Source organism: Aplidium turbinatum, chromosome 2 (assembly GCF_918807975.1).
Source record: "Aplidium turbinatum chromosome 2, kaAplTurb1.1, whole genome shotgun sequence".
Taxonomy (NCBI): Eukaryota; Metazoa; Chordata; class Ascidiacea; order Aplousobranchia; family Polyclinidae; genus Aplidium; species Aplidium turbinatum.
Window position 1 is genome coordinate 19679671 of NC_137473.1, and position 20791 is coordinate 19700461.

At 38.4% G+C, this 20791-nt stretch overlaps 1 protein-coding gene across 1 annotated transcript; it reads right to left on the bottom strand.

Moving 5' to 3' along the window:
• Positions 1–6262: 6262 nt before the first annotated feature.
• Positions 6263–15321, bottom strand: LOC145765237 (ubiquinone biosynthesis protein COQ4 homolog, mitochondrial-like). The gene is made up of 5 exons (XM_082577024.1): positions 15121–15321; positions 10490–10689; positions 9081–9189; positions 8127–8229; positions 6263–6850 (listed from the first exon to the last, which is right to left on the bottom strand). Exons 1-5 carry the CDS (start codon positions 15221–15223, stop codon positions 6682–6684), a joined length of 684 nt encoding a protein of 227 aa, XP_082433150.1. The 5' UTR covers positions 15224–15321; the 3' UTR covers positions 6263–6681.
• Positions 15322–20791: the final 5470 nt, after the last annotated feature.

Genomic DNA, 20791 nt, shown 5'->3' on the forward strand with positions numbered 1-20791 from the left:
ATTTCCTCGTATCTGACACGTAGATTCTATGTACCTTGGGTCGTGTATTATACGTTAATTTTCACGTATAATGCACGCATATGTGTAGACACTATTTCACGTGCATTACACGTATATTTGGTGGTGGATTTTACGTGTTTTTACACCCACATTCTACCTAATTTCCGCGTACCGTATCTGAAATCAACAATTCAACACATTTGTATAACACATATTGTTATAAGAGGCTACTGTCCAATTGTGACCCTTCTAGCACTCATTCGGAGAGTTAACGCTTGTTTTGAACTTTATTTGGAATTAGAGAAGAAAAAGAGCAATAGCAGTGGTGGGAATCGAACCCGCGTCAATGAAAGCCAACCAGCTGACAAAACCCCTAAACCAACCAGCTGACAAAAAATCCATCACTTAATTTGCTTTCTATCATCTTCTTTTCGCCATTTTTACGTCACTTAAACCGGAGCTTATGATTGGTTGGCGGTTTCATTCTAGTCATTTTTAGTGGCAGAATTTCGACTTGTTAAAGTGGCTACCGTACCAAACCTTAGTAAGTAATTGTTTAATATCAGTAAGCGAGACCACTTAAATTTACACTAAGAACTATCGTTAAAAGATCACATTAATTTGCGACTAAAAAATGTCATGAAGTTTCCTTTTTACATAACGTAATAAAAACGTGTGAAGACACCTACAAAAACACATAATCTAACTTATATCCTAAAAAATGCGGAGGAGCGTGGTTAACACCAATCCACTTGAGTGGAGAATTCTTTCTGTTTATACCGTCCTTTGGAGGTAGTTTTACCTAACACAGATTAAAAATTGCCCAAATGAACGAAAGAACTTCAACACGTTTAATATACGTGGAAAACACGTGTTACTTTTCAACAGATGGAAACGTGCAATACACGTAGAAACAACATATAATCAAAATACAAAAAATTCCTGTAAAACATCCTTCTGCTCGGGTAAACATTTTTTCTCTTTTGTATGCCCTCTTCTGGGTGTGATTTTACCTTATATACCTTAAAAATTAGTCAAATAATCATAGGATTTTGAACACGTGTAATATACGTGGAAAATACGTGTTATTTTTGCAAGAGTTATATTCAAAAAATAATCCCTAATAAAACTTCTAGAATTTTGAAACTTCTAGAAACTTCCTAAGGTTGAATTTTCCTTGAGATTCAATATGCTTGAGTGTCTGAGGATACTTTTTGCGGTCCTGGGAAACAACTTGCAAAAGATTATATAGCTTTGCTCTACGCCCTAGGGCAACGCTTTCTTGTCTTCCACAAAGCATTGACGGACTTTCTATTGATATTCTTATCCAAGATTTTCAGTTAGTCCATTTTTCTTCATTTCGGTACAGATTTTTTCACATGGGTTTTTTGTACAATCAGTGGCGTAGCCAAGGGGGGGGGGGTTTGGGGGTTACAACCCCCCCTTTGGCACGCGTGTGACGTCACGATATTGAGAATGATACTTTCAGGCTAAAAAAAAATTGCCTAATTTTAAACAAAATTGCATTAAAAGAGCGAGTTTTGCCAATACCAAACATTCAAACATCTCAGCCAGGAATTAGCAACAAGAAAACACAGAGACTTAGCTTTATTTCAGAAAAATGCCGAAGAAAACATAATCTTATCCTTTTGCTATGCTACCGGACAGCACCATTTTACAGGAATATTCGTACCCACATTTTTGTTGAAAATGCTCTCAGAATGCACCAATTTCAAAGTAATTTTTCAAAAATTTCTGGGGGAGGCCCCCCAGACCCCCCGCCGCTGGGTGGTCAAAACCCCCCCTTTCAAAATTCCTGGCTACGCTACTGATAGGCCTATATCCAATATGCAAGCTCAAGTTTTGCATTAACAGTGAATTGCATGAAGATACGTTGTTTTTTCTTATGTATTAATTTGTTTTTCATTTGTTTGGACATAACATCTCACAGTGGGTCGCATAAAATAGGCCAATAAAAGTGGGTCGCAATAAAAAATGGTTATAAAAGTGGGCCGCAAACTGAAAAGGGTTTAGCATTGATTTAGAGATTTAGACTATGCGTGGTCAGTACAAAAATGTTTCGAAGTTTCCAAGTAGGTAGTTCTTTTCGATGCAAAAACATTTGGCTTAGTTTCCAATAAAACAGATTCGTAAACAATTTGGTTTCTACCTAAAAATTAATTTTAGGTAGGCTAACCCCATTTAAAACATTGTTCTTTGGAGATTAAAATGAAATCCTTGAAAGCAGCTGCACTCCAGAGCAGTGGCGTAGCCAAGGGGGGGGGGGGGGTTTGGGGGTTACAACCCCCCCCCCCTTGGCACGCGTGTGACGTCACGATATTGAGAATGATCCTTTCAGTCTCTATGATTCTAAAACAAAGTTTGCCTAATTTTAAACGAAACTGCATTAAAGAGCGAGTTTTGCGAATACCAAACATTCAAATATCTCAGCCAGGAATTAGCAACAAGAAAACGTAGAGACTTAGCTTTATTACCGAAAAATGCCCAAGAAAACATGATCTTATTCTTTTGCTATGCCACCAGACAGCACCATTTTACAGGAATATTTATACCCACAGTTTTGTTGAAAATGCTCTCAGAATGCACCAAATTCAAAGTAATTTTTCAAAATTTTCTGGGGGGAGGCCCCCCAGCCGCTGAGTGTCGCCGAAGACGGCGTCGGGCTTCGCCCGCCGGCCGTCAAAACCCCCCCCCCCCCTTTCAAAACTCCTGGCTACGCTACTGTGTACAATGTCTCTGCCAAACTTGACAAGAATAAGATTTTAGCTAGTTATCAGTTTGAACATATGGAATGTATTTCAAAACATGGTAATATTCCATTTCCAGTATTAATTTGTGTAATTTATCGACCTCCTCCCTCCATAAAAAATGGATTGAAAACAAGCATATTTTTAATGAGTGGTCTAACTATTTGGAACAATTGTCTATGTCAGGGATGTCCAACCTTTTATTATAGTGGGTCGTATTGTCACTTAAAATAATTCAATGGGCCGCAGAACCAATTAAATTTCAAGAAAAATGGGTATATATACAGAGTCAATTAAAAACCATTAATTTCATCTTTGAAAATAGGAACAAATAACACACACATAAAAAGAAACAAAAATTTATTTCCACAATACAAAGTCAATGAGACTGCTCGCAAAAATATGTGCTGCCCCACATGCACAATAATTTCCTGGACCAATTTACTAATTTATTAAATTCATTAGCCTACACTCCAGACTGAATTATTATCGTTAGTATACAGTTACAGTGCAAAGTCAAATTTACTAGGGATGTGCCGATTACAAAAATTTTGCCGATGCCGATTCTTAAATATTTGCCGATTCCGATTCTTTGGTTAAATGAATGCTTTTAGTTGGCGCTCTACAAGTGGTGGCGATTTTGTTACAAGTTGCTGCCTTTGAAATGTCTAAAAGCGTTCACTTTGTCGCCTGTTTTAGACAGCGTGATTTTTTTACGGCAGTTCTTCACTTCTTGCGCGCTACAAAGTGGTGAGGTGATAGACACGCGTTTTATTTGTCGCGAAATCAGTTAAAAGAGAAAAATCTCCATCGCTCACAGAGTGCAAAATAAACGTAGCTTAATGCAGTGTGCAAAATATTATCTTGTGCGGTTTGCAGTATTTTTCTCGCAGAATTCAAGAAGGTGCCAGAAACAAGAGAAAAAGACTAGAGTGTAAAAGAAAATGAACGCAGCGGTATTGAATCTACAAAAACCTTTAAAAAAGTAACACACCAGCCTTGCATTCAAAGTGCATCAATAGGCGAAAAAAGAAAAACATCTTGTGAAAAAATTAGTATTGTTTTCGAACGCAGAGTTGCAGCCAATCTTGTTGATTAGCTTTTTGTTGCTTAGCCGATTATGTAATAACTTTTTGAAATTGTGAAGAAAGGGGCGTTCTTCCCGGCTATCAGCACAAGGCTGAGCACTCACTAGTACAGCGAGCAGCTGCGATTCGCCAACCATAACGGTGTAGCTTCCACGCTAGCCATTCAGACCATCCAATCAACAATATGTTTCTCGGCAGCCGATTTGTAGCAAGAATTGACAGCGACAGACACGTGTTTCGCCCATGAGGCTGGGCTCATCAGTATCGCACCGTATTCTGCCACAAATTTATTCGACCACCGCTTTACCAGTCAGTTTAACTCTTATCTTTGTGGAAACAAAGAAAGAGCCAACAAAACCAGCAGGCGCCAGGGCAGAGGACATTGTGAAGAAAGGGGCGTTCTTCCCGGCTATCAGCACAAGGCTGAGCACTCACTAGTACAGCGAGCAGCTGCGATTCGCCAACCATAACGGTGTAGCTTCCACGCTAGCCATTCAGACCATCCAATCAACAATATGTTTCTCGGCAGCCGATTTGTAGCAAGAATTGACAGCGACAGACACGTGTTTCGCCCATGAGGCTGGGCTCATCAGTATCGCACCGTATTCTGCCACAAATTTATTCGACCACCGGTTTACCAGTCAGTTTAACTCTTATCTTTGTGGAAACAAAGAAAGAGCCAACAAAACGAAACACGTGTCTGTCGCTGTCAATTCTTGCTACAAATCGGCTGCCGAGAAACTTTTTGAAATATTAATAAAAAAAAAATTTGGTTCTGAAATCGTTCACGATGTTTAAAAACAATGACAACTTCTAACTGTACACGGTGTCATTTCTCTTCTTGCTGCGCTAAAAAGTCTGGATTGAGGTATATTCTACAGATCAAAGAAAACTCCCTAATTTTGCCGAATGCCGACTAGAGCTATGCGATATTGGTAAAATAATTTTGATACGATATTACCAAAAATAAAACGATATTATCAAACTTTCGATATTTTACGGCAAATTGCAAACCATGGTTATAATTAAAGAGGCAAATCTTCTGCGGTTACCTCTAGTAATGAAAAGAACTCTAATTCAAAAGCGTTTTGAATCTTTCAGACAGTTCCTCACATTTTCTTTGCAGTTTATACTCCCTTGCTTTTTCTCTTCTTGCTTTTAGCGCCTCGCATACTGCAAGCGGCACTAATAAATAATAATACGTAATAATTCATTTCTCCTTTAACTTCAAACCGTTGTGTAATCATTCAACTTTTATATTTTATCTGGTCTGATTTTCTCCTTGAACGTTTTTCGTCATTTCAAAGAAAGAAAGTATTTTGATCTGGTGCCTACTAAACAATAGGGTGGAGTGAATTTCACTTAATGTTTTGGATTTTGATTTAAGGTGTTGTAATGTTGTCTTTGGGCCTAAAAAACAACCCCAAACATAATTTTGGTTCGCCTACCCCTAAATTGACCCTCCTACCTGAGGTCAAAGGTCACGCTAGGTCAAAATTGTTCTATCTCCACTTCTACTGATGCTAGAAATCTGTTGCATGGCTTAAAAGATTCAGAAAACCCATATTTCTATCTGTTCTAAGAGAACTTTTTCTTCTATTGCTACTAGAATTTGACTAAACAGCAAAAATGTAGTTTTTGTGGTATTTTTGCTTATACAACATTATAGTCAACGAACTTCAACAGCTAAAATAGTAAATTTTTGTTAGCTGGCACATCAAGATGACGTCATAATGAAAAAATAACGTCATTTTTGAAATCAGTGACGAAAATCCATTCAGAATTTGACCCGAACCTAATTTTCCTGAAAAGTCGCCTAAAAGTGGGACACCCTAGTATACAGTGTATACTTTATGTTGATGTATCATGATAAGAAATCGTTCAACTTAGATCACAAATTTAGATGTTCAAAAGGTTTGAAATTGCGGTGCTCAAAAACTGGACTCGACAGCAGACTTTGATTATGTAAAGACAAGTGGTTTATTGCATCAAATCATCCAGACCAGTATATAATTATTTAGAGTCTGAGTATAAACAAATATATCATCATCATCATCATAATCCATCGTCGGTTTGTTCCCCACTAGTGGGGGTGGCCGATTGTTTTCGCGCAGCAATTGTTCTAATCCCTTCTCTCCATTTCACCCTGTCCCTTGCATCTTCCTCCTTCAGTCCGACTTTTTTAAATTCATCCTTCACTTGTTGTTTCCACGTTCTTCTTGGACGACCGCGTTTCCTCTTCCCATCCACCTTTAGATCTAGTGCCTTTCTAAGAAAACTTCCTTCCTCCCTCCTTATCACATGTCCATACCATCTTACTCCATTTGCCCTTGCCAGTTGGTCTATGGTCTCTCTCATCTCTAGCTCATCTCTACCATATAAACAAATATATATTAAGTGAAAACATCTGCTGCCAGAACTGTAATACTCTCGACCTTGGGTGTGACGTTGTGATTTTACGCAAACTACGACAACGATTGATAAGGCCTACTAGCAACAGTTACTAATTTATCACATTTTTAGGTCAGCGATCGAGTAATCAAAAGCAACAGTTAGCAATACCAACTAACTTTAATCACATTGCTTATTGTAAATTTTTTTTTGCAACATCATTGATCAAAAACTTCATTGTTTCAAGTACACAAAAAGTTATCTTGACCAAAACTGGTGATCTTGCCCATCTCTGATTAAGGAAAGCAATAAAATTCTTTCTAGAAAGTGCCAATTTATCACCGCAACAACTCTTTCCATGTTCACACTTAATATGAAAAGCATTGTAAAGGGGTGTAAGTGTAACTGATACAACATTCCTAATGCAAGCCAAACTACTTGTAAGGTGAGAGGCGGATGTTCATTTCGTCTCTCAGGTCATCAATGTCCTCAAGAAAATGTTCTTCAAAATACAAGTTCATAAAGAACTCGGAACGCTTTGCGCATGTGAGTAGCCACAAAAGGTCGTGTTCAAGCAATCTTCGACGCAACTTGGATTCCAATCTGCAAAAAAAATGACGATAACGTGATGATTGAAAAAAAAAACTTTTTGCGAGATTTAACGAATAACAGATCAAGTGTATAAACGACATATAACTTGTCGTTTACAATGAAGTTTTATGATCATTCTCAGCATGTGCCCTTCATCTAGTTAGTTTTTGCTCGGTTTTATGTCCTTTGTTCCCCGTATTGCGAGAGTTGAGTGTCAGCAAAATTCGACCCGGCTTGATGGCGGCTTTCCACGTACGTACTCCTATTTGAACATTGACCGCCACAAGGTTGTCCTTTCAGAGGTTGCTCCGCACGTTATCGCACCACCTCTTCTTTGGTCGTGCACGTGGATTACTCCCCTCTACTTCCATCGACTGAACCAAGCTAGGAGTCCTCTTCCATTCGTTGTACGTGGCCATACCGACAAAGTCTTCGGCGTACAGCCTCTTCAACTTGGTGGATGCTGACATTTTATTTACTTAATAAAGTTGCCATAACAAGGCTTTATAAGAAAACATAGCCAAACACAAACATAAATTAAGCACTTAAACTTTACAACTCTCAAAACACAACTGAACGGAAAAGTAGACATTGCGAAACGTGAACAAGAGCTTCACGAATCACGCCAGAAGCCAACACGTCGTGTACACAGAGCAACGCATGATCAATTAAACACAACTAATCAGAAGAGAGTATGATACATTTTATAACATTTTCCCAAACTTTAAAATAAAAACAAGAAATCCAACATAGACTTTACAATAATTAGCCTAATTAATAATACATTAAACGATCAACGAGACGTTGTCCACGAGTAGATCGACGTCATGTTTCAGGTGCGACAACACTTCGCCCTTTTGTTGGATCGTCCGTAACAGTCAGGGTGTAAATTTACTCCCTAAGCCTAACGTAACCGTTAGGGTATAAATCAGCGATTGGAGTGACAGCTTCTTGAGACAGCATGACAGGCTATGAGTTAATGTCATGATGAAAATCTTTAATGTTGGTGGCTTCATAACTCCTGGCACTGTAACCATGGCTTAGATTGAAACGCACACAATCAGTACATAAGCACACCTGCATGGCATATAAACAGCGCAAGCAGTTTGAAAGCGGCTCCATTACATAAAGTTAAACAAAAACCTACCTCACAACGACTACACTTATTTCAATTGAGTGAAACGCGTTGGGCGTTCATAAAAAAAAACCCTTAACGCTGACAAGGCGTGTTCAATTCCATGTTACAAAGTCGTTGTTTGTCCACTCAGTAGCGTCACTGTCTACCCACCTTGCAGTCCCACCGATAGCAGCCAGCCAGCACATGGGAAGGTTTGTTTGTATCGCTTCGTACCACTTGACCGCCACCTCACCACGATAGTTGGTAGGTTGATCTAAAATCGACAAATCAGGGTGGTGAATGCTTTCTGAAGAAAACAATGAGGGCCATGACTGAGGAGATATTTATCCGATATTGTGCCATCGCTCATCACATGCCAATTTGTAACTGGTGATTGGTATTATTATATTAAAATTCCTTTCTTCTTTCCCTGTGGGGTTCACGTTCGACGCTTGCAAGATATAAGTTGGTAATAGTTCCTTCCACCTATACCTTAAGCCTATACTGATATTTTTACGTATACCCTAGTTCAGTGCTGAAAATTGAGCTGCCCGAACGTATTAATTTTATGCATGTAGTCGGCATTCAACACGCTGAAAAGCATACCCCGTTACACGCAATTTCCCGTTTCGGAGAAATCCCAATTCTGAGACAACTTATTTCGGAGACGACCGAATCGGTAATTTCTTGAAAATCCAGCGACGGTTTCTGCTTAAAGAATTTGTAGGGATTATTTGGGAAGGCGTTTTTTGTGTTTACCTTTCCATACCCATGTAAATTAGCTGATATCTTGCGGGTGTAGGCCACAGTGGTGGACTATGCTAATGCTAGTAACGTTGAGGAGAGGAATCATGATCATAAAACGCTGTTTGACAGCTTGTTTTTCTTTCTTGCTGAGACTTTATTTGATTAACCTCTTATAAGCCAATTCATTTAAATAAATAGATGCCGCTGTGGGATTTTAGAAATCTCCGAAAAAGGCCGTCTACGAATTGGGATATCTCCGAATCGCATTCTCTGAATAGTAGCAGATCGGCCATTATGACAGGATTAACCTCGTGAACTGGAGTTGTTTTACTTGTAGAAATTTTGTAAGGATAAGTAGAAAAAAACCATCGAACTCACCCAGCAGTAAATGATTGAAGTCATGCACTTCTCTATACCTTTGCATAACGTACGCCTCTTCGGGGTCATCAATGAACTTTACTGGCTTTCTGCTATCTGGTGTGATTTTCTGTTCAAAAGATTTGGTTTTCATGATAGTGCACAAACATATCAGTGCTTACTGCTTACTACATTTTTCTAAGAATATATTTAGTAAAATCCATCTGGTTGTATCAGCCGAAAAAATCGCATGCAAAGGTAGCTCTGGTTGACAGACTTAATAAAGATAATATATATGCGCTCGTGAAGCATTAACAATTTAACATGCACCATACCGGAATGACCCGATTCGGTGAGTCCGATTCGGTGAGTTCCCTATTCGGTGAGAGCCTTTTTCGGTGAGAGCCCTATTCGGTGAGTTTTTTTTTTTAAATTATTGCGCGCCGTAGCCTAATTATCATTGCCGTTATAGGGTTAGGGGATAGGGATAGGGGGTTGGGGGTTTTTGGGGTCTGGGGGGTTTTGGGGTTTTTGGGGGTGTTTGGGGTTTGGGTTTCGGGGGGTTTGGGTTTTGGGGGGGTTTGGGTTTTTGGGGGGTTAGGGGGTTAGGGGTTTTAATTAGGCTAGGGTACCCGATAATTTTCAAAAAAAAATTCAAAAAAATCACCGAATAGGGCTCTCACCGAAAAAGGCTCTCACCGAATCGGACTCACCGAATCGGACTCACCGAATAGTAGCAGACCCGCACCATACAATAAGATGGAATTGGCCAACCACTGCTGAAGTTAATTAAAATACAGAACAATACAGAAATCTTAGCACCTATTAGTGCCAAGCGTTAGGACTACACAAAAATGTATAACATTACTAGGCCTAGTGAAGCTATGCCATATTATCATCAATCATCATCCAAACTCAGCTTTGTCCCTACTAGTGGGGCTGGCCGATTCATATGACTTTTGTATTGCGTTGGCTTGTACCTTGGCGTAGAATATACCTCGATTGCAATTGATTGAGTTTCGCTTTTAGCAGCATGACCGTTGCTTACTTCACAGTGTAGATTTTAACGATTTGTTTTAGCCTGATGCTGCGAGTTCGTTGTGGCAATGGCGAATTGCACTAGCTTTCGGAACACAGTTAACAGCCACAGCGAACTCGCAGCATCAGGCTAAAACAGATCGTTAAAATCTACACTGTGAAATACCTCTAATGTTTTTTCGCGCCTATTGCGGTAACATACAGTGCACTGCTTCCTGTTGTAATCACATATGTGACACAACAGAAAGCAGCGAGGGGACATAGAGTCAGTTCTGGATAACTTTGAATCAACAGTCAGCACCTGATAGACCTTGCCAAAAACTTTATCCGGTCTTATAAATAGTCAAAGGTTACCAAAAGTAGATACATGATGCAAAGTTTGTATTTCTTACATGTTTCTTAAGCATGTCCACATACTGTCTTCCAAAGGTACTTCGTGGCAACCCTGCTAATAACCGCAAGTCAACAGTAGAGCTGGATATATGAGGTTTTTCACTCAGGATCCGTCGCCCGGTTGCATTGGACTCCATCTTATTCTTCATGTGCTTGAGAGCAGAGCATGCAGTTGTCTCTCCCGAAACTGCAACCATGTCTGCAATACAAAACCACCTTTGATGAAATTACAATCAACAAATGTGTATCTAGCAGTTTCAGAGAGAGGTTCCACTTTCCAGGATCCATACGGATCCAGGAGAGGCACTTGGTCATGTGCCCTCCTCAAAATGCTACAACATGTATATAAATGTTCTCTTGCAAAATTTCTTCATTTACCTTTGCTCACTTGAAACATTTCATTAACCTGATTGGAGGCACAGGGCTTGTCAGAAAATGGAAAGAGCTTATGTTCCCCTCAACAACAAAGAAAATATTGCAATATTCCGAAGTAAACACATTGCTCACTCAAATTAGTTAACAATTCAGTTAATCTATTCCACTGTTAATAGAGGTGAAATGTTCCTTGTATATATACTATATAATACATTACAGAAAGGTAGGCACAACTCAAAAACATTTTGAAAATTTCACTAAAACAAAAAAGGTAAAAAAAAGTTTGTTAATAAATGAAGTATAAAACCTAAATAAGTGGTTGTAAAAAAAATGTAAAACTAACTTTAATTTCAAACCAAACCTTGTTACTCTAACAGCCTAACTTCTACTGAAATCTAGTTTAATTTTGATGAATTCAGTCAAACAAAAAAGTTTCTAGTACAAAAATTAATTATTGGGACATAAAAAGTGACCAAAACAACTTAAGGTAAAATTTGTTAGAATATTCTGGGGAGCAAGCTCCCAACAAACTAATTGCTCTTTCAATCCTTAATTTTTACATTATCCAATTTGTGTAAACAATTTTCTTAGTTGAAACTTTGGAGACCCCAAAATTTTCTTTGAGATGCACAATTGATGTCTAGCAATGCCTACTAGTCTATCAGATCGTTCAAAACCTTTGCAAGTATGTGAAACTTGCATACCACCTTACTTATCATCCATTCAGGCTTAATACTTGTCATCCATTCAGGCATACTCCAGCACTATTAACATAGTGTTTCCAAACATTTCTTATCAAAATCGATGAGGGCAGGAAAACTGTGGCGTCAGGATATTCGATGTGTTAAATTTCACTCATAACACACTAACACAGGCCAACAAAAAAAATTTTAAAAGTCACAATGTGAGAGTCATTTTTCGGGTATTTTGAGACCCCTAATTTAGAAAATGCATCGTTCCAACCGCTACATATGGTGCAGAAACTTGGAATCTTACAAAGAAGTTAACACTTAAACTAAGAACTATGCAGAGAGCACATGAACGAATCATGATGGGTTTAACATGGCGAGACAAAAAGACTGCCAAATGGATCAGAAATCAAACAAAATTACGAGATATATTGAGCACAATCAAGAAACTAAAATGGTCCTGGGCAGGTCATATAGCAAGATATCAGGACAATAGATGGACTAAAAAATTAACAACATGGACACCACGAGAAACCAAAAGAAAGAAAGGAAAACCAAAAGTAAGATGGAGGGACGACATTGACAGACAATGCAATACAACCAATTGGTACCAACTAGCACATGATCATGTAAATTGGCATGAAAAGGGGAAGGCTTACGCTCTGCAGTGGGCTCTCACAGGCTGAAAATGATGAAATGATGATGATGATTTAGAAAATGCACTTGTTTTTTTTTCGAATTGGCTCTAGTTTTTGAGATACAACAAAATTATTTACCAACTTGCATTTTGAAATGCTTGACTGCTTGTGTATTTGAAGATGCGTTACAACAATAATTTTCACCTAGAACGTGTTTCTATCATCATCATCAAGTTCCTTCCTCTCGACAAGGATAGGAGACAATTCCTGACCAGTCTTTGATATCATTAGTTCAAATCCTTGGTGGTTTGCCCCTATTTTGTTTTCCATTCATTTGGTTCTAGTTTCTGAATAGAATTATTGCAAATTATGTGGCTAAAATACTTCAATTTTCTTGTTTTATTTGTTTGTAGAATTTCCATCTTAGCTTGCATAATTACAGTACCGTAAGAGAATAGATTGCTGTGCAAATGGCAGCATTTCATGAATGCAAAATAGTAGTACGGTATTTTAAATAGTATATACCAGTACATGTGATTTTATCCTTCCATATAACTTTAAGTATTCTTCTGTAAATCCACATTTCAAATGCCGCAAGTGTTTTAAGCATTTGTGATTACAATGACCATGTTTCTGCACTGTAAAGTAACGTCCACAATCCACATATAGCATTTCATAATTCGATTTTGAGTGCTTATATTAATTTTGCGTGTTGTTAAATTTTTTGTAAGTATTATAATAAAGTTTTTTTTCTATTACGACGTTGAAACGGCAGTGTAACTGAATGATATCATTTGTTTTCAAGGTCATTTTGTTGTCACAATGAAGTGCTTGCTGAGGTCAGTTTCAGACAAAAGTAGTGGGGGAAGCAGTGGTAGCACTCAGTACTTTAGCCTGAGTAGTAATAGCAAGTTTCTTTTGAAGTAGCAGATGAAGCTCAGATGCTCACATCTGAGCCTTTGAATATTTGATACTTTTTTTAAACGATTTTCAAGTAATGAAATTTAAGTAAATACAACACCCTTGCAAAGTGTGTTCTATTAACCTACAAAGTACTGGAGCTATATATACAATATCTCAAAAATTTTCGAAAAAAATTTATGCTTCAATAATCCTAAAATCATACACAGAAAGTGAAGTTCCAGCTTAAATTCTTAATTTAAAGTTAACACTTGTGAAACAATAGTTAAATATATAAATCAAATCTACAAACAAATCAATTAAACATAAGATTTTCTGAAGATACAAAGGTTACGTAGGCTATTGAGTGATTCGAAAGAAATGAAAAGTATATAAAAATTGGGCTGACCAAAATGTGGCCAGTTGAGCAAATTAGCAACAACAAAGCCAATACAACTACAAAGTACTGAATCACAAATACGTTTTACTATCACCCAAATACAAAATACCCCAATATGATAATTGTCATAGACGTCGATTTTTTCTTAGAAGAGAGGAATTCTGGGTGGGCGAGAGTTTTCAAACAGATTTCATTGAATGTGTATGTTCGTAAATTCGCAATGGTTAGTCTTTCTCACAAACTGCGTTTAGCGCCGCCGCAGCAATTAAGCTTTAATAGGTTTGATGTTTGCTTTTTTGCGCCTTGCGATCTTATGAGCACTGCTAAACAAAACAAACTTTTCTTTTTTTTTTTTTACAAACTTCTTTTATGTTTTCCTTTGCGACCCAAAAAGTGCGTGACTGGTGACCTGTTATCCTTAAAATGGCGCCTTCGGATTTGCCGCAAAATGTTCGGACAGGTGACTGCTGACTGTGCGGATATTGCTGTTGTATAACTTTCATTGGTCTGCGGCAGATAACCGATTGTTTTCCGAGGCCCACAAACAGCATCTACAGTAACAAATACCACCAGGGTTAAGACGCATCCCCTGGAATTCGGAAAAAAAAGCTTCCTTTGCAACACCTGACCTTCCCGAGCCGGAAGCTGATCCGGCAACATGCTAACGTCAAATGGAGCAGGTAGAGATCCATGGGTCATGCTGTGATCTACAACTACCGGTGCATTGCCTGAGACATTGACTTCACCACTGTCCATCCTTGAAGCACTGCTTTCTTCATCATCACTGTCATCTCTACGTTCATTCATGGTGGACGTGGCTTCTCTAGCGTTATCATCTCGACGCCTTTTGGAAGCTGGTTTTAAGAATGCGCGAATAGATGTTTGACTTTGCTTCAAGTTTAACTTTTCAATAATGAAATGACAACATCGCGCGGTGCCCCAGTTTATACCCAGCAACAAGTTTGTGAGGAAAGATTTGTAAAAAGCGATTGTTTCAGTACGTCTTTAGTTTGTATCGGTTATTTTATTGTCATGTTCATTATGATGTCATATTTATAATCCCTTACGCTGACCCGGAACTGAAGTTTGATTGTAATGTAACGAAAGTGAGGCCATTCCGAGAAAAGATCAAACGTGGCTTTCTCTCACTAGGAATGGCCAGCGTGTGGCAGTTGTCGTAACCACAACAATGCAGTGAGCACCGCCTTTTTTTCAAGTCAGCATTGTTGCGGAATTGCTTAGTTCTGTCGGATACCAAGCGAAGCTAAGCGTAAAACAAGAAGTTGCGCTGCAGTTGGTTGGATAATTCAGCGTTTAACAAAAACGGAAATAATTGTAACAAATACTTCATAAGTGTCATGAAAACAGGGTGGGCGAAACATATTTTCCCGACCTCGTTTCACGGCAGGGTGGGCGCCGCCCACCCGGCCCACCCTATTTCGACGCCTATGCATATGGTTACAACCTAAAGCATTCATCATATTCAATTGCCAAATTCAAAACTCAGATCTTGTATTATATAGGTTTTACATTTTTTTTTCATAAAAAGATGGTAATAACTAAGTTGTATATATATATTTCAAATGCTTAGAGGTAAATCTTTTAAAAATAGGTCATTATGTGCATACCATCTCTGTAAGGGTCCACAAATGAAATCGATGTTGAACAAATTCCAAGCAAGAATCTCTGTATAGAAGTGATTTGCAAATGGTGAGGATAAAGAGAGGCCATGGAGATGACTATAGTAGAAAGCCAATATAGTGAAAACAAAAGCTCATACTTTCAAGCATAAGCAAAAGTGTTATAATATCTGACAGCTCAAAAAGTCACTCTAAAAATATAAATTCAACGATTAACTAATGGTAACCAATTTTTTGGATGTTTACATGTTTTACAAAGTTTTTAACACATGTTTGATATACACAGTAACTCTTGACATAATACCACATCAGTTTATTTTGATACGAACAGCTATTGAGCAAACTGCAAATCAAGTGTGTGTTTAAAGCTTGTTGAAAAAAAGTGAGCACCCAAAAAAATGATCACCCTATGCCATATATGAAAACAATTAAATTGGCAAACAAAAGAAATGCATGCAAAAAAAATTTCAAAAAGAAAACACATCCTTGTAGTGTTGTCAAGCCTGCAGTGGGATACATAGAGTTATTCAAGAGTTTTAGCAGCACTGCACCATATTGATCATTATGACCAGAGAACAATTAAACATGAGGAAATGCTTTTCTGTCCCTGGGTGGAAAAACAAGACACATGAAATGATGTAATGGAAATAGCTAACTCAATATTTATGCAGTCTTTTACAGCTTTCAGCCCACAATAAATCGTTTAGTCAGAATTTCACAAATTTATGCAAACATAAATTTCCTTGAATTGCACCAAAATTTTTTTAAATCTGCTAAAACAAAACATAGACAGGTCTAATGTTGCAGCAATATTGATTTAGAAAACCTATTTAGAAAACCTATTTAGAAATTAAGGTCAGAAAACCTGTAATGAATCACACATAAAACAAATGTAGGTTACTCATCAATAGACTTTACTCTACTTACAGAGCTATATAGCTATTGGCTAAAAACTGAAAATTTGCTCATTGGCTTGGTTCACTAATGACAACATAGTTAATAACACAAGTATATACAATGTTATAAAGCTCTCAAAAATCTTCATCAGTCCAAGGATAAAGATTTCCACAATCAAACAAATAGGGTTGCCAGAGGTTAATATAAAAAAGAGCCCAAGCTTATGCAAAAAGTAGCTCAAAAGTAGCCCAATTTTTTGGGGGGTTCTAAAGTAGGGGTGCAACCAAGTTCGTACCCTCAGTTTGTACCCTAAAAATATCGAGAAAAAAAAATAAAAAAGCCGAAGTCGCTGATTGCAGTTTAACAGCACAAAGCCGAAGTTTCCAGAAACAACTCGAGGGTTAGCGGAAACTGCGGAAAAATATTTGCGGACATGACATGACCTACATTGAAACCAACAAACTCATTTCAGTAAAGTAGGCTTTAATAAACTTAAAACGTGAATATCCTGCAATTGAAAACTAGCTTTAAAAAATGTTAACAGAAAGTATTAAATGACAAACTAAAACAAGACTCTACTTAAACTGCCGATTGCACTGCTACACTGTTAACTGAAAACTAGAGAATGAACCAACACGATAGAAACCAAAAGAAGCCAAGCCAGGCAATCGGCAAACCCACACTGCGCTGTCGGCAAGAGAGATGTGGTGCGTGACGACACGCGCTACACCACATTCTCCCCCGCCAAATAAATTTCGAAAAGGACCAGACAAGATGTTGACTCAGAAGCCATATCTTTCTGGTGACTTTCGAATTCTAGTAGAACGTCTCAAGATAGGTGTACTGTTGTCAGTAAACCCTTTATTAGTTGATGTGATCAGGTTTGTAATATCACAAGTAGGCCTACTGTCTTCGTGAACGTCAGTAGTTAAATTCGAAGGAACGTCTGTTGACGGCGTGTTATAATCGTTTGTTAGTATGTTATGGATTTCAGGTTCATCCAACACATTTAAGGTAAGATCTGTCGTTGTACAGTAGAAAGGCATTTTTCTGCATCAACCTCAGTTTGAGGAGAGGGTGCCAAATCCGAAGTCGAAACAGTCGCCTCTCTTCCACTTTGATATCGTACACGAGCATAAGTAGGATTCGCATTGAGTAATATTACTGGATCACAGACAGGTTCACCTTTATTACGCACAAAGCGTCGCAATAAAACTGTTTTACCGGAGTCCAAAAGCCACGAAGGCATTGCCATGCCATACATGGCTCGTCGTGCAAATGAGAATAACCTCTCGCGGGGTGTTTGATTAGTCGCGACACATAGCAATGACCTAATAGAATGCAAAGCCTGTGGAAGGACTTTCTCCAAATCGTCCTCCAGAACATGGTGCGTTCTCAAAAGAAGTTTTATTGTTTTCCATACCGTTTGGTTTGTCCTTTCGCCTGTCCTGTCCATTTCCTTGAGGATGGTAAGGTGATGAGCAACTACAGTAGAACTCGGTTAATCCGGATTCGATTTGACCGGCGATTCCATCCGGATTAGGCGAAGATCCGGTTAACCGATGACGGTTTTTATCAAGCCTGACGTTACCTAGATAGAAGGGTATCGGTAAAAATCACCGAAATTGAGCGCATTAGTGTGGTCATCTGTCAATTCCGAGACGCGCGATCACCATATTAGCGATAGAATTCTTTTGAAATGCAGTAGCCTATGCATGTAAAACGATTGTATTTGTAGACTCTGCGTCTAACGCAAGAACACACTGGCAAAAGTTATATCTTCAGACATGCGTGTCGGAATAATCTGTAGCCTAGTCACTCAAAACTTTTGAAAACAGTTACGGAAGACGAGTTTCTTTGGAAAACTTACAAAAAATCAAACAAAGTCTTCTATTGGAAAAACATCACCGACATACCGCCGAAAATTCCACCGACATCTTTTCAAGTTACAGTACGAGTTTGGGCATTTGCGCACGAATTTTGCGTTAGGAGGGATTACTGTTCATGAAAAGAAGAAATCCGCAATAATTTATTGCGTCACATTAACGGAACAATAGATAAGAAATTTCTCGCAATAAGCCACGTTACGTTTTAGCATAAAATGGCAAAACTGTCTGGAAAATCCGGATAAAGCGATAGAGAAAGCGCAACTTTTGTCCGGAATAGGCGAAGATCCGGATTAAATAATCCGGATAATCCGAAGCTGTTTCTTAAGAAAAAGATTACAAATCATTTGTACTTCCAATTTCATCCGGATTAGGCGAAGATCCGGATTAACCGAATCCGGATTAACCGAGTTCTACTGTAGTAGCTATTCCACGCGTAGAAAGAAAATCTTTGATCTCTCGGCTAGTGAAAGCAGCTCCTCGATCGCTGTGGATGTAAGCAGGGAAACCAAACAGGCAAAATAAGTTAGTTAAACAATCAATGACGGACTCGGAAGGCATTCTTTTGCATGGAAACACAAATGGGTAGCGACTATATTCATCTACAATCATTAACAAATAGGGCTTCAAACCTTTAACAGGACCCTTGAAATCAACAGATAGTCGTTCCCATGGGTGCGTAGCTTTGATAAGAGTTCCTTTTGGTGGTTTGTAAAAACGTGGTTTGAGTTCAGCACAAGTTTGGCATTGGTTGCAAATTGCTTTAGTCTCTTCGCTGGTGTACGGCAAGTTGTGGGATCGAATAAAGTGCTACAATCTAACATATCCTGGACGTCCAAGTGATTCATGTAAGGAAAGCAAGTCTTTGCCAGGGCTCAGAGTTGCAGACACTCTTGATAGTGCATCAGGGGTAGGGACGGTCCATTACGGGACGCGCAACTCCGTTGTTCCTTCAACATTAGAAGGGTCAATTGCCAATTTGACATTTTTTTTTACGCTTTACTGCTGGCTTGCTTTCAACTAAAAACCTTAAATTACTTTAAAACCAACTTCACTCTTCTTATATAACCCATAAAAAGTAAAATATCTTGTAAATTACAAAAAAACGTAACCTTTCTAGTGTTGCGGATAAGCCAAAAGCGGATGAAGTTTCGCATCCCTATGATCTACAATCCCAAATCAGGGGCTATGTTTTCTTTTCCGGGCTTGTGACGGATTTCGTAATGAAACTGACTTAGCTCTAGACGCCACAACAAAATTTTGTTATTTTTGATCTTCCCACGGTTGCGTCTATCAAACATATATGAGATCGATTGCTGATCGGTGACAATTGAAAAGGTGCAACCCTTTAAAAAATGGGCCCATTTTCGAACGGCTTCAATGATTGCTGTAGCTTCTTTTTCGATAGCCGGATACTTCTGTTCGCAGTTACTCAGGGTGCGGGACATAAAAGTCATTTGAATTGCATTGAAATGTCTTGTGCAAAAGCTTCGCTGGGAGGCTGTCTTCGAACAACGATTGCTCGTATATTAAATAAAGTATAAAAATGAAAGTTAGCCCTTCAATAAACAGTAACATGTTCTTTTAATTGGCTGTCGTTTAATGATTTTATCATTGCAAATAAACTTTTGATAATGGTTTGAATTTGGTCAAGTTTAGGTGGCCACCAGATGGAGCTAGTAGTATTTTGGGACTTGGTGTTAACTTAGTTGGTTAGATCTATGCTTGTGCTTTTTAACGATTGCAAATTTGTTTAAATTAAACAACAAATGAATAAATGGGAGACAATTTCCTTCTGGTATGTTTCATTGCATTTCCACCCAGCACATCCTCCTTCATAATAGTCCATTCCAATGTGTGTGACGTCATCATTTTGTCCGGTTGATTAACAGGGCGTCTTGTGGAAGAGCACCTAGAAATCTCCCACCGGTAACCGCAAATCCATTGTATTTAATCATTTGGAACGTAAAAATGTATGGTCACATAAAAGGCTTTATGAGCAAATTACGACTTTGGAAAGCTCACATGCAGACTGAAAATTTTTCTACTTTCCAACTTTGAGAGACTATGGAATGCATCCTGAGAAGAAAACTGAATTTGCAGACCAACTTGAAAAATTGTTGTATGAATTTTTGGCTTGTTTCAAGGATTTCAAATCTCATGAACATTTGTTTGATATATTCTCTTCGCCATTCAACACGGACAGTGACAAAGCACCAGCTGATATCCAACTTGAACTGATTGATTGGGAAAAAGCAGTTGGAAAAAAAACAGCTGCAAATTTCTCACTGAACTGAAAATAAAGTCGGTGTGACAATAAATTTGAATAGCAGTTTTGTTCAGAAAATTATGCGTCTTGACTTGTTATATCTGCAAAGAGATAACCCCTAATACTGCCATAAGAATAACATGAACAACCAAAAAATTAATTTTTGTTCCTGCAACTACTAGAAACCATATGTTAAATAAACGTGCGGCTCGCGGTTTCACCCAGTTATTTATGTATGGCCCTCCCGTAATAAAGGTTGCACATCCCTGTTCTAAGACATCATGCTTTTTCAAACAGAATGTTCCTGGATCCAGTATCAGGACTTTTGAACACTTTTTGTAAGCAATAATGCAATTTTAATGTCAGTGGCTGTATGAACTGCACACACAAGAGTAAAACTTATAGCCTGAACTCACTGGACTAACTGTTATAGTAACTAATGCGGTAGTTGCGCTAGGCTTATAGCCTGGTAATGGGAGCTGAGCTTATCAGCTAGGCTAATAACCAAAAACATTCGTACAGCTTCCCTCACAAGCCAAAACCCCTGTCAACTGCAAGCCATTTGGAAACAAACGTTGCAGTTGTACGTTACAACTGCACCATTGGT